Source organism: Alligator sinensis, unplaced genomic scaffold (genome assembly GCF_000455745.1).
Source record: "Alligator sinensis unplaced genomic scaffold, ASM45574v1 scaffold590_1, whole genome shotgun sequence".
NCBI lineage: Eukaryota > Metazoa > Chordata > Crocodylia > Alligatoridae > Alligator > Alligator sinensis.
The window spans coordinates 799,285-814,397 of record NW_005842497.1 but is presented as its reverse complement, the minus strand read 5'-3'; the positions used below and the strand labels follow the sequence as shown (position 1 = coordinate 814,397).

The 15,113-nt window shown below is 40.6% G+C and overlaps 1 protein-coding gene across 5 annotated transcripts in view; it reads right to left on the bottom strand.

Moving 5' to 3' along the window:
- SYK (spleen associated tyrosine kinase) overlaps positions 1-15,113 on the bottom strand; it is a 63,030-nt gene that overhangs the window by 29,084 nt on the left and 18,833 nt on the right. For all 5 annotated transcript variants that reach the window (XM_025212970.1, XM_025212972.1, XM_025212973.1 and 2 more), the window contains exons 2-3: positions 14,981-15,113; positions 13,455-13,615 (exon numbers count right to left, since the gene is read on the bottom strand). The exon at positions 14,981-15,113 is cut by the window's right edge and continues 323 nt beyond it. In XM_025212970.1, coding sequence (XP_025068755.1) covers positions 13,455-13,615; positions 14,981-15,113 — 294 coding nt within the window. The remainder of the gene's footprint in view (positions 1-13,454; positions 13,616-14,980) is intronic.

Here is a 15,113-nt window from a genome sequence, read left to right as displayed (position 1 = left end):
TTGACCAGCATGCTGAGCAGGGAGTTGCCTCAAGTCAGCACAGTCAGTATGCAGCCACCTACGGATAACTAATAGGGAAGATTTAGGGTAGGTTCAAGTCTTATATCCTGCTACCTAGATGCTTTCCCACAGGTACTTGGGATTCAAAGTCCTGAACCTTCTCTTAAAGGTAGGCGCTAACACACTAACTTTTGAATAACAGAGCAAGGCTTGGGACGGCCTATATTCTAACCGTTAGGAAACTAATCTGGAAGTCAGGAGATGTAATTTTTAAACCCCTCTGGTTGAGGAGGGAATTCAACCCTGGGTTGCTGTAACCACTCAGCTATTTTTTAAATAAGTCATCACCACCTCTAATTTGGTTTTCAAAGAAAAGAGTGAACCCTGCATAGTTCTTTAAAAGAAATGGTATGGGGACCTCCCTTCAGGACAAGGTTCTGGGTTATAGATCCTGAGTGATACATTGGTAGAAGGGCAGCATTAAGATTCATCTCCCTCTTCTGCATTTTCTACCAGTGAGCTTAGTAGCAGCATGCCAAGTGTGCTGACTTTAGCCTGTTCTCTGCTCTAGATCCTGTTCTGAGGTACCTGACTCTCTCCATGTATTATACAAGGAGCTTAGACCCCTAACTAAGGTTTTAGGTTTCCATCCCAGCATCCCAGATATCTAATCCAAATCCATTATTAAATCTAGACCATTATTATTTCACGGCACTGGCAGTGGCATATCACAGTTACACATGATACTATAACACTGGGTATGATATGCTGTTTTGATTTGGTTCATTAAACTTGAACATGGCTTGTCTTAAATTTGTTCACGTTCTGTTTCAGTTCTGAACAGTTCATTTTGCTACTTTGCATGAAAAGTGGTTTTTGTTACTTAAAACTTGAACTTAAAGAACATAAAAATGAGTAAACCAATGACTTGTAGAAAAGGGAAATAAACATTTTTTTTCTAAAACCAATGCAACTTGCCTACTACTTTTAATGAAAACTGATCCATGCTGTCTGTGGTTTTCTTTAACATACAGGTATTTTCTTAGCACAATGACTTCCTGTGTGTAATCTGGCCAGTGGAGTGAGCAAGTTTTGCTAAAATGGAGAATGACTTGCAGTTTATCATCCTGTGGACTTCTGTACGCAGCTTGGAACTGAGGAATAGCTTGGAATGGAAGGCACTGTCTTTAGGAAGTCCCACAACACCCGGACCTCTTCTCAGGAAATAAATTGTACTCAGCGCTCTGTTATCTTCCTGTAACATGTTAAGTAATAACGTATGCAGTATGGTGGTTTGCTCTACTGAAGCTGAAAATGTACATTTGTCATTGTCATTACTGTTAATGAGACAGACCTGCCTGAAGAGATGCTTATACCGTAACTTTAAGGATCATGGGTCAGATGCACAGAAGGATATCTGAGCCTAAAGCAGCACTTAAGCAGGACATATGCAAATCTAAAGTTATGGTCTGAAAATCCGCACTCAGCTACTGCTTAGTCGTGGAAGCACCTAAATTCCAGGGACACTGCACCTTTTAACTTCAAAATTCCCTGGGCCCTGACAGTTCTAGTTCTGCACATGCATAGAAGCATTTCAGTTTTGAAAGAGCTGGACAGTGTGGCACCTACTTTGTGCCTAAGTCTAACTGGGATCTGCAACTAGGCATTCCTCTGCCTCTGGCTTTGCAGAGAATGATCTAGTAGACATACTCAGAGCATGTGTAATGCACACTTTACAAAACTGGGATCCTTAAAAATAAAGTGGCTTTCAACACTTTCTTTAAGAGTGCAATTGGAGAAGGAAGTGCTGGTCCCCTTTCAAATAATAGCCTAGTGGTTATCAGCAGTGTAAGAACCTGGCCGAGCACCCTGGGTGGTTGCCATAAACAGGCACAGCAGTGGCTTCCAGTTGCTGCTGCCACTGCAGTCACAATCAGGCAGTTGTGGCAAAAGTCATATTTTTTAGTCCTCCAACCCCACCGATGCCTAAGATGACTGTCTTTGATGTCCTGCCCTAGTTATGCTACTTCTGGTTATAGACTTCACCTAGGAAGTAGAGGCCAGTACAGTAGTACATAGGATGGTTCAATTCCCTCCAGTGGTACACAGGATGGCTCAATTCTCTCCGCTGCCTAAGGAGATTCATACCTATATCTCCCTTCTCCCAGGAGTGTCCTCGCTATGATGCTATGTGCATCATTCTGTGTGTGAGTGTGCAGCATGGAGAAGCATGTTCCACTCCCTCTGCTGAAGTTGTGCCAATATGCAGAATTCTAGATGCAATGAGATGGAGCATGAGTCTCAAACCTAGTTGTGAGAAAACTCACTAGGGGGAGGGGATGGAGGGAATTTGGGTTCTGGTCCTTCTTCTTATACAGTGTTTGTAGTTTGCTTTGGAGAGTCCCTGGATAAAAGTGTGTCAAAATCCCACCTTAGTGACCCTAAATCTGGGCCTGAGATTGACCTTGTATCTAGGCCCTGCAAATACATTGTCACAACTCAAATCTAGGGGAGCCTATACATGAGCAGGGAGGCTGCTTTGACATGCTGTAATTCCAGTGCTTTGGAGCAGGCTTGATTAATCATGGCAATTACCATGCTCCAGCAGCCTCCCATGTCTCATGCATCAGTGTCCCCGCACTTCAAAATGGCAGCGGGGGTGCTTTATCTAAAGCTTGTTTGACGAGCTGTAGATAAAGCACCCGACCACCATTTTAAGGCTCAGGGATGCTGATACATGAGACGCTCTGGGCACTTTACTTAGAGTGGGTTGTGAAGCCGCTCTAATTAAAGCACCCCTCCACTCCTGGGCTAGGTAGGGACACAAGTTATATATAAACTGGTTTAAGTCATCAAAAACTGGTTTAAACGTGTAATGGAACAGAAGGTCAGTGCACATAAACCAGTTTCAAAATGGCTGAAACTGGTTTAAGATAAACATGGTTGAATGTAGTATCAAACTTAACTGATTTGGGTCAAACCAGTTTATGAAACTTCTGTCCCAGACCCCTTCCTAGTTCAAGTTAAATCAGAGTCCCCCTGCATCCCAGCATGCTTTCCAGCCCTGCGCTGGGCACTGTTCTCTGCTCTAGCAAAGAAGGGTTGGAGGGGAGAGAGGTAGGGACTGTCCCCTTACCCCCACCCCCAGGCTAACCTGGATGGGTTCTGGGGCCAGGGAGAGGGGTTAAACCCCCCTTCTCCTGAGTACAGAGCTGTCCTGCCCTGCTAAACTTACTGAAAGTTACTGTTGGCTGTTACTGTGGACCACAAAAACCAGAGGCACCTGTAAGCAGGAAGAGGAAGTGAGTGCAACCCTGCAGAGTCCTGCTGTTGTTATGCTGGACTGCAGATCCCAAAGACTTCTGGGGCACCAAGAAGAGGAAGTATCAGACAGCCATGCTCTAGTGCCCCCGGCTTCTGGCCTGAGTCACTCCAGGCATGTGGCTGCAATTTATGAATCAAAGGTAAATGTGTGTCCAGTTGTTTCTTAGTTTAATCTTTGTAGCTTAGACTAGTATGCAAAGACTGAATCGATTTAGTTTCAGGATTTTTTACTGTCTGTAACTAGCCCTGGAGTATATGTATAAATGCTCTAAACATTTAGTGAGATAGTGGAAATGATCCTGGGCACTGTTTCACAATTTCATTTTGGTTTTATAAATTATGAAAATGATCATGGTTTCTGGGGTTAAACTAAGCCTCAAGAACTCTTGCTAACCACACGCTGCTTAGGACTCATCAAAAATTCCCCCAATCATGTGCTACTTTTGACCATTGAATTTGAACAAATCTAAAAGTTACAGTGAAATGGGAGAAGAGAAAATTACCTGAAAATTACACGAGGCTCTCTGAAACCCATTCCGTTAGAAGCTTTTATGTTCAGGGTGAGGATCAATGTTAATCCATGCCACCACAACAGATCTGGGTTTACCCACATTACTTTGTATAAACCAAAACCGTTGTATAATAATTTTGAAAAAATAAAAACAAAACAAAGACAAAATACTTGATTGCACAGTGTGTTTTAAATGTGCTGTACAATATTTATGGCTCTTCAGTAGATTGCAGTGTAGGCGTTAGAATGATAATAATAAACTAAATCTCTCAAATCTTTTTTAATGAGCATGGCATATTTTAATCTTGCCTTTTTTTGGCAAGATTATTTAAAGACAGCAGCAGTAAAATACTACCCATTCTTGCACTCTGCCAACCCTTACATACATTTACAAAAGTAAAATATAATAGTTAAAATCTGCACACCATGAACTTGTTCCTTCTTCCACAGGTGCTAATTAAAAATCCCACTGATTTCACTGACAGCAGGATTATGTGCAGAGCAAAAGTTGGTGGAATACATTGGTACTTAAATCTTTCCACTGTATATTATTTATACATTTTATTCACCTTATTTATATGTTTTACACACAAACTTTGTTATAAACTTAACAACTGAAAATTATTTATTGCAATCCTTGGATTGCATGCAATCCTTCAATTGATTTTAATTCTTGCATTCAGTCTGCCCTAGGCTTTCTTAGATACTTAAATGACAACTGACAGCTGTCAGTAATTCTGAAGCCACAATGTTTACAAAACACCTTTTGTAGAGGCACCTATGAACTTCACTTCATAAATTTACTGGATGCAAAAAATCATGGACTAAATATAGACATTGGCTTTATGGCACATTATAACCTGCCTGCCATCAGATAACCCTAGGTAATCTCTCTATATTTTACCAGTTACATTTTTATCCCTCCTGTTTCCTCTCCCCCACACCTAACTGTCTCACACCTATTGTCTTCCAAGGCCCCTGATCCCCACTGCCACGCATCTGCATTTTCACAGACCTGCACTTTGCATAGTGGCTTCTATTCCACCCAGGGGAACACAAAACAACAGCCCTATGCCTGAAGAAGGCTGTTTGTGCTCGAAAGCTTGCAAAAAACAATTTTTTTCCAACTATTTAGTTGGTCTAATAAAAGAGATCACATTTACCCAAAGAACCTTGAAACCACAATGAAACGCTGTTTTCTCTGATAAGATCTCTATTTTATCTCAGTTCTTTCTGCTTACAAATTATCCCTCTCTTTAAAAAAATAAAACCTAAGGAAAAATAAAACTAGATTGCAAAATGCACTGTGGATTGATAAAGTGGAAAATTCTTATAATTCTATCACTAGGACAAACAGGGAGAAATGAGCAGCAAAAAGGCTGGCTTTCAAATGCTGTGGAACTCAAAGACAGATGAATCACAAATACATGAATGTCTTAATATCTTCACTGGTGCCTCAGACTTCTCTCCCTCAGCATCAGAACCTTCATCCCAGAAGTTCTGTGGTATCAAAACTTCAAACTGCCTTCCTCCAACCCCAATCCATCCCTGATTGTTTTCCAATAAGTCCATCTTTCCCCTTCAATGGCTTTTACGTTGTGGCTAGGCATCATTATTCCAGATATGTGCACCACATTAAATACAAGAAATATGAGGGCAGCATTAAATAAATTTGATGCAGTCTCAAACAAAGTCATGCAAGGAAGGATGTACTGACTGCATTTGTCTTTTACATAATTAATTTTTCTCTCCTTGTAACTACACTCAGAGCTGTTGTGGAATACTCTGTACGCTGCAGAATTCAGCATCAGAGTGCTAGGGAAATCTCAGCTAGCTCAGCTATTGGCTGGTAGCCAGGTCCCATCTGTCTATATTACCAGCACTTTAATTTGTTCCAGTTCCTGCTCCCCTCCTTTCCTCACCTATCTCCCCCACCCCAAAGCTACACTGGATAAAGGGAATTTGCTGTTATAATAGCATCTGCAGTAGGGTCTTCTGCATAGCAACTTTGATCGGGGATCACATCCCTTCTTCACTCTTTTGACTGACACAATATTTTGTAGTGCAGACATAGCCTTAAGGTGCCATAAGAGTTGCAGTGGTAGTCTGCCAGTGGCATCTGCCCAACTGTGAATTGATCAGAAGTCCTTCCAAAATTCTTGGCTGTGTCATTGCAGTTTACTAAAGAGAAGTCATGGGAAATTTTTACAAGGACTGGAGATAATCTAGTACTTATGGGAAAGATACCCAACTTCAAACCTATCATACATTTTGAAGGCTCTATCACTGATTGGATGGGTGATTTACTTTCTGCAATCAGCACAGAATGGAGGAAGGAAATACTCGATAAAATACTGATGGGGGCATGTCTTTCTCATTGGCTAGTGGCACTTCTCCCTTGGAAATTTATCCAAAGGAGGGATAGAAGCAAGTCTTATGCAAGGTGGGAGAATATGAAGTAATCTACAGTATGGTCATCATTTTATGTTTTCCAATCAATTTGGACAGTATGTGTATGTATATGTGTACGTATATACACTACTCTGTATTACAGCAGTGAGAAAGAGAAATCTTAACCTAGCCTTCATCAGCAGAATGTTGGGCAGAATTTTCCAGTTCTTCAATTACTGAAGTATTGTAAACTATTTTTGTTTTCATGGTGGCTTATGTCAGCAATTACTAACCCTATTTAGGAGTACATGAATAATAAAAATGGTTACCAATTGCATTACACGTGACAGGAGTTAGATCAGAGAGTATTTTGAAAGAGAAGCAAACACTTGAAAAACTGTAACATGACCTTTAAAAGTACAGATATTTTAAAATATGAAATCAAAACTTTGTTCCAGTATGCAAAATACCCTTGATCTTTAGTGTCATCGGATATGATAGACCTTAAATTACAGTAGAGGGGACATTAGTCACGTTAATGACATATACTTGTTATCAGCAAACTCAAGTGTATAGTGTAAGTATTCTTGTGACAAACTAATGTTTTGGTTCATTATGACTTATAATTCAAACTCTCTGTAGCTATGAATCTTCTGGTAAGAATAACAATGTCTCATGTAATTATAAGCACTGATTATTAGAGAAGTTGCAGGTACAGGCATTTACTCCCGAATGTTTAGATTCACAAATATGTTAGAACCTAACTTCAGGCTTCAGAAATTCTAAACCAGGCTTTTAAATCTTAAAGGATATCATTTTATAAACAAATACCTATATAACTACATATACAAATTCAAAGGTAGATGTAGAATAAGCACCTCTAACACTAATAAGGGATTTACTATGACATAAGATAAAACTACTACTGTGAGTTCCTATTCAGTGCTAGAGAAATCTGATATTTTAGATACTACATTTCTGTTACTGATAGGAAATGCTTTTTTGGGAGGTTATTTTTTAACTTGGTAACTGCTCTGCATACACTATGGAATAACTACCAGTGATAATCACATTCTAAATTTATGCAAACAAAAATACAACTTCTTGGAAAAATCATAAACATCCTAATCTTTGATGAAATTTGGGACCCTTGCATAAAAAAAATAAAATACTAATAAATCTTAGAACAGTATCTCATTTAGCTACTGTATTTTCAGGCTACTTTTCAGACCATTTCATGAATGCCACTTTATCTTGGTCCTCTGGGGGGGACTGATGGTTGGGGTATTACTCTGTAGCTTTTGAGGCCCCCTCTGTTTCTGTGTTCTGAAGTGGTGAACATGTTGTTCCTACTTCTTAAGAAAGTAAACTCCTGTTAAAGTTATTTCTCATACAAATAATACAAAAAATCTGAATTTATCTTTCCACCATCCCATCAGCAAATGCCAGTGTATTTTCTAGATTTAGTAAATGCAACTTTACACGAGGGACAAAGTGCCAACACAACTAGCTAACCTGTTAAGAACTGAAAAATGATCCACAAGGAGCAAAAGGCAGTAATAAAGCAATTTTCTAGTGATATTAGATTACATGCCCAATGCAGTTTCTTTAAGAATAGACAAAGTTGTCAGTCGAGAGCATTTCAAATAATAAAGAAACTCACAGAAGAAGACTTTCATGGCCAACTGTCAAACATATGTATGGAATACTGTACCTTTGGTAAAACTGTTGTGCTGCACAACAAAGCATCAGGAAGTAACACATTGGCAGTTCTACTCATTAGAGTCCTCTTCCCCCAGCCCATCCAGCAATGGAAATTACAGAGAGAATTCTACAAGCAGTGAACCAAGGAAGGCGATCATGCATTGCAGTGGCATGTGGAGGACCTCACAGTTACTGAGTGTCAGTGGGCAAATTAAAAAATAAAACTGCATATGAAAATAAATAAGGAGATTCCTAGGTGGCTACCTCACAAATTCCAGGGGTAGAGCTTTCTGCTTTCTGCGCCTGTGAGGCTGCTATGCCTACTGGACATTTAGAAATGTTTGGCCTTGTTAGAAAGGTATCTGTTTGGCTTTAAGAGAGAATCTTTAATCCACAATAGCCTTTTGTGCTTTGTCACAGCATTAAAACATGAACCATTACCTTTTGTATCAATTATTAGTATGAGGTAGATAACATTTCCAAGTTTTCCTCTAATGGCAACAAAGAGACATAAGGTGTCTAAGAATAGTACTTTGACACCACTGGAATAGGGAGCAAGAGAAGAATTATTTTTTTAAGAAAAATATATATACAAATCCCACAAATGAAGGGAAGATATAGGCAGAAAACATATTTATTCATTCTATAAGTTGGGTTTATATTAACTGAAAACTTTAGCTTAAGAGAAGGAAACTTCTTCATTACTCTTAAGCATTTAGAGTTTCAAGCATGTTTTCTAGCATCCAGAATGAGATTTCATAAGCAGCTGGAAAGCCAGCAGCTTTACGGAAGAACTAATGATCAGTATCTAAGACTGCAAAAAAGAGATCAAGAAACTTTTTTTGAACATAGAGAAGACAATCAGTTTCTCAACTCCATGTACATGAGATGGGTGAGGTGAGCTGGATGAATCTTGATACAGGCACTTCTGAAACTAGATAGAAAAAAATACAAGAACACTTTTAGGAAGGCAGGAATGCATATCCAACCTCATTTGAAACTCTCATTGGAAAAGGTATTGCAAATCTAGTTATATGTAAGAGAAATGTAAGAGAAATGTAATCAGGTATATGATAGGTTACATATTCACTTTTCAGTTTTTACTGGGAGAGTTGCTGCTCTTTCAGTAGAAACTATAAGTGCACCCCAGTTAGGCTCCCTTTACTCTACCTAGTTTAATTTCTAACAAGGATTCTCTGAATTAGAAATGGTAAGTCTCTGTCTGTGATGATGGCAACTTTCCCTGCTTGTTGGAGAAAAAGTGGAGGGTGAATAAAAGAAGGAGATGAGGGGGGAAACAGAATGAATCAAGTTTAGGGTGGCCTCCTTGCTGGTGGTTATATCATTGAATTTGTCTTCAATTTTCCATCAAATTGTTGGGGGAAGAAAGGCAAACTTTTTTTATGAACCAACACTGCAGAAGAGAATTCTTTTGGCAGTAGCCAACATTATTTGCCTCTTACCTTGATGTTATCTGTGTCTCACTAACTGGGGGTAACATAAGGACTTATTCTTTTCAAGAGCTACAATGCAAATGTACCCAAAATTTCCATCAAATATAATGAATAACATACCTGATTGCAAAGGAACACTTACTATTGCACTAAGATTGGTTATTTAAGGATTTCTCTTTCTACCAGCTTTTAACTTGCAGGGACATGAGGGACATGTCCTGTCTGTCAATGTCAACTGCTAGCTGGCAAACAGCATGTAACCCAAACTTTTCTAATTACATCTGCCAGTGAAGTCATTGGGCAAAGAGCACAAATGGGCAGGATTCCCACCACTGGTAATTCTGAACTGACCCTTGCTGAAGCAGGACTTAACAGCAGAACATACACAAAGAACTGGTGGGAGCATCTGCAAGGTCTATTAGTGCAGGGGTGGGCAAAATATGGCTTGCAGGCTGGATTTGGCCCACCAGGCCATTCTATTTGGCCCGCAAGGCCCCTAAAAATTTAGAAAATGAATATTTATCTGCCCCTGGCTCCCTGTCAAAGATGACAGGAGCCAGAGGCAGGAATAAGCAGCCATAGCAGCAAGGTTAGACTGACTCCACCGCATGCACAGCCCCCTCCCTCCCACTCCCAGCTGGAAGCCTATGCCTAGCAGAGGCTTCTGGCCTGGGACCCTGGGGCTGTTCCTGTCTTCCTGTGCCAGAGGGAAATTCAGATAAGAAGGAGGGGGCAGGGAGGCATGGGAGGACTGCAGGTGATTGCCCCAGTCCTCAGGGCTGGGCTGGCTCCTGCAGTTCTGGCGCTGCAGCCAGGAACCACATGCCACGTGGTGCAGGCGGTGGGTGGGGAACAGGGAAATGGCTGAAGAAGGCAAGAGGAAGGGGTAGCAAGAGCCTGTGGAGTGAAACAACAGCTGGGTGGGAGTATGGGGCATGTGCTGGTATGCCAGGGCCAGGGCCAGCACCAGCACCAGCACCAGCAGAGGCCCAGGGTGAGGTGGTAGGAATGCGAGGCCCAGGCTGAGAGGGGCTCTGTGGACCTGGGCCAGCTCCCCTCTCTCCCTGCTGGCGCAGCCCAGCTCGGCTCCAAAGAACCCCCGCTAGCCCGTGTCCCATTGTCCTGCTGGGCCCCCACCAGCACTGGCCACGGCGCACCAGCTCAAACCCTATGTCCACCCACACCCCACACATCCACCCACAAAGTCCCCCACTCCACATACACCCCCCCCCACACCCCCATGCCTATCTGCCCCACACCACACCCACACACCATACCCTCCCTGACACCCCACACACCCATAACCACCCACTTGCACCCTCCTGCAATATACAAGAGTAAAACTTAATTTAAGCTATTATACTATCACCTCTATGTACACTACACAAACATATGTAAATCAGGACAAAAATATTTGTTGTAGTTCATGTTTGATTTGTAGAATTTGGTATTTTTCTGGTTCCAAGCTGGTATACCCCCTTGCTGAAAGGAGTACTTCTGGGGGACAAGGGGAGTGACTTCTGGTGGCAAAGGTCAGGGGTTAGGAGGCGGAACATCCGGTCCCAAGATGGCAACCAGGGGGGTGGGACACCTGACAAGGGGCAGATCTACCCTTGAGGTCCTTGATGGTTTACCAAAACTCGGTAAGTGGCCCTCCACCTGAAATAATTGCCTGTCCCTGTATAGTGTGATGCAATAAACACCAGCACAGTTCACATTGGAGTTAATGGCTCCCAGGCACAGCATCTACACATGTGCCTGGGACTACAGCACCTTAACCTGGGATGGAGCAGCCCCAGGCTGGCAGCAGGCTTGGCAGGTCAGCCCTGGGCTTCGGGTCATGAGGTCAGGCAGTGGTGGGGCTGGCTGAGGCACGAGAGCACACAAAGAGTGGAGCCATGTGGCTAGACAGCAGGCATGAGTCTACCTGTTGGGCTGACCAGATGCAATTTACACCCAGGTCAGCATTTACATGTGAATTTAGGCTCTCACTTGCCATTCCTTCATAATAAGAGAAGCCCTCTCAAAGTCTTTTTTCCTGATTATCTTCATACTCAATAACTGTAAAAACGTTCTATATTTGATGATCCCAAACTACCTACAAGATTCTCCAGAAGGACAACAGGTGATCACGCTTGGACCCTTTTATTGGATGCTTACTCAAGTTGCGCATACAAAGTAAATGTTGGAGGTTGGAGACTAGCAGACTTAGGAGAACAGGCCCTAGCAATCACTGCAGAAGAATATGAAGAAGCACAAGATAACTTTATCTATCTTTTTATTTTAGGGAAAAGCCAGAATGATTCTTGTCTAGACTAAAAAGTCAGATGATAGAAGTTGATCTAGGGTAGCTGGCAAAGCTACTGAACATCCTTGAAACAGCTTGTCTCTATCCAAATTTAGCATTCCTTCATTTCCTTTTCATCTGACCTCAACCTGACTTGAGATTTCTGTCACAACAAGTGAGTCCCCCTGAGGCATCTTCAGTTTTGGAAGCCATTTCTATGAGGCATATACAGTTTTTAGGAAACAAAACAACAGCCTCAAGCAAGCTGCTAGAGATGCCAAGTTGTCTGTCCTAATGCACAGAGGAAGTAAATCCTAAAAGCTAGGAACACCCACTGGAAAGCTAAAAAAATCCTATATTTCAATAGCTGTCAGATTTGCTTGTCTCAACCAGGAAGTAGAAAATGATGTGGTCTGTCCTAGAGCAGACATATTCAAAAGTAACAAGAGTATGCTTAGTACTTAGTTTGTACCAGTATTGTAGACTCATACCATACACAGTGATATAAATTGTTGTTGAGTAAGGAGAATTTATAGAACATGTGCTGTGTAAGCTGAAGCCTTATTCCTTTGTATCACAGCAGTTGTGGTGTTACTGTTTCAGTTCTCTAATCAAAAAAGTGTTCTATTTCTTAACTTCTACAGTGTAAAACACATATTGGGTAAATGACTACAGGAACACAGGAGAGTGACCCAGGACTAAGCTGTCACTTTGTAATCTGTCCTGACCCAGGTGTATAGTTGCACTGGACCAGGAACAAACCAGAGGAGGCTCTGTCACTACAGTCCCTGCCCCCAGTATGAAAGTAATATGCTTCTGGCTTGTACCAGTAACCCGTGACTTCCTCTCTTGCACTGACTAAGCTGAAGCGGCTGGCAAGTTTTGAGGCAGAGCCAAATCTCCCTTTAGTCCCTGTCCTGTTTGTTAGAGGGGCAGTAGCAGCCCTGTAGAAGTCAATGGACTCTATTCTCTGTCAGGTATACAGCCCATGCAGGACAGCAGGTAGGCAGACAATGTGCCCTTACTTTTCCACACAGATGCAGACGGTAAACCATAATTTAAAAAGTGTCACGGATAAAGATACAAGCAATGCAATTTAAATACAATTTTAGTGTATGAAAAGCTTGATGGTAATTTTCTTAATCTTTCCTGTAAAGGTAACCTTCTATCTTTAAAAAATGTGGGAGAAAATAACATTTCTACATGCTATGACTTGAATGCAAACTGGCCTTGATTAACCGCCACCCTGAACATCCGGTTGGTACTCAGTTATTCCAGTAAAGGTGTTGAGAAAATGGATAAACAGAGAGACACAAAATAGAACTAGACAGAGAAATTATGAGTATTTGGTTAGATTCTTGTTACTGCTAAATTGCAAAATATACTGTTGTTATTGATTTTTTGAAAAATAACAATTATGGATATTAAAAGTTGCCAACATAGGCTGTTTATCAGTGTTCTTTTCACTGTTTTGATACCCTCACTCAAATATAAGGCTGAATGGCTTTTTCTTGACACCCTGAACTCCTATTTTGCTTCACACAGAATTTACCTTAACACTTACTTAAATACAATATGACCCTTGCTTTCACTACATATTTTCACTGGTCTTGAAGACTTTTGGTTAGATTGAAATGGTTACAGCAATGGATGTTGCATTGTATTGGGATTTCTCACAATGAATGACCCAAATCTTTGCTCAGAGTCTCATTCAAAATTCAGTTAAGTAAACTGTTGGGCAACAGCGCTGGTAACTAGCCATACTGAAGAAGAAAGTACTCACAGAAATTTTCCATTAGTTTTTGTTCCTATACGGATGCGATGCTCTGATTCTTCTCGAGAGATCGTCCCATGGAACCATGGCATCTTCTCATGGGCAGTAGTGGCAATCAGCTTCTCCAGCTGTGGCTTTTGACTAATAATAGCTTGTTCCAAGGCATGACCCTGGACAGTGGAAAAAGGGGTGAGTTAAACTACATTCTGTCATATGCAATGAAAATTACAATCACATAATTTTTATACAATTGTAGAATCATGTAATGCCAATTGCTGAAATGGTGAACATCCAGATCCTGTGAACAATTAGAGTTTGAGATTAAATAAATTTAGTGCTACATAATTTTTTACTTTTAAGGTACATGTTCAGGTAATTGAGGATTTACCTATATTTCTAGGGTAGAAAACAGACAGTAAAGATAACCAGTAACAGAGAAAAATAATAAATTACCTATAAATGAGACCACAATATAAATTAATTACATAATAATAATAATCTAATTGAAGTATTCTATAATGTAACTTATTTAACTGTATGTGCATTGCAATTCTGAGTCATATAAACCCACAGAGCAACAGTAGTGATCTCACTTACATACCAGAATCTTGATGACAGTTTAGGGACTATATCATAAAGAAAAAAGGTTTTTTTTTAAACCATTCAAAAAATAACAGTATCACTTCTCTAGAAGGTGTCCATATCAATCACAATTTACAACACTTACAAATCAGGTACATTTGCAAGTATAGCATGATTCAAGAACAACCTCTGAGTTTCTTTGTTTTTGTTGGCTATTGTATGTTAAACTAAGCATTTTTACTTTTTACGAACCTGTCAATAAGGTGGCAAAACAGCATATAAGGTGCTAGGATAGCTCAGGAAATGGGTAATGGTGGATGGAATGCAGTCAAGGCAGCCAAAGATGCTCTGAATTAATATATTTTCATTGTAGCCTTCAGTTCCAGAAGCCCTGACCGTAAGCCATCCTACTGCTATCCAGTTTTTCCTATGACTGTGCCCTCCCACTATATAACTTATATGGGACAAAAGAGTGTGATAAATGCTTCACAGGCATGTAGGAAGCAAAGGTACAAGTTGTAGATAATCTAACTAAACACCATGCAAACAAAGAATACCAGAAAGGGACATTAAACAAAAAACGGTGTGCACATACATCAGTGCACTCACATACATACACACTTTGTATGTTTAACTGCTACCTGTACTCGTTTGGTATGTTTTTAAGTCATATTGATGTGGAGAGATGTGATATAACATAGCCTAATCTAGTAAGGGATTTGACCTGGTGGCATTTTAAAATAATTATAAACCTTGTGAAATTTCTAGAAGAAATACATTTATGTCCAGTTTATTAAAACCTATTAAAAATAATGGCTCATGAAACACAAGCAATTACATAAGTATCATCACAAACCACACTACCACATAGCAATAGCAACAGCTGGAAGCCATACAACTTAATCACTGATTCAGAGAGAAGCATCTTAGTACAAACACGGGTCTGAATTTACCTGCAGGTTCCAAGTTTGTTTAACATATTCTCTGATGAGGTTCTCTTTTAGATCTTCAAATGGTCCAGTTTTGGGCTCAACACCTGGTGGCCGGTTGCAAGGTTTTCTAAGTAGACAGACCAAGCCATCCTCT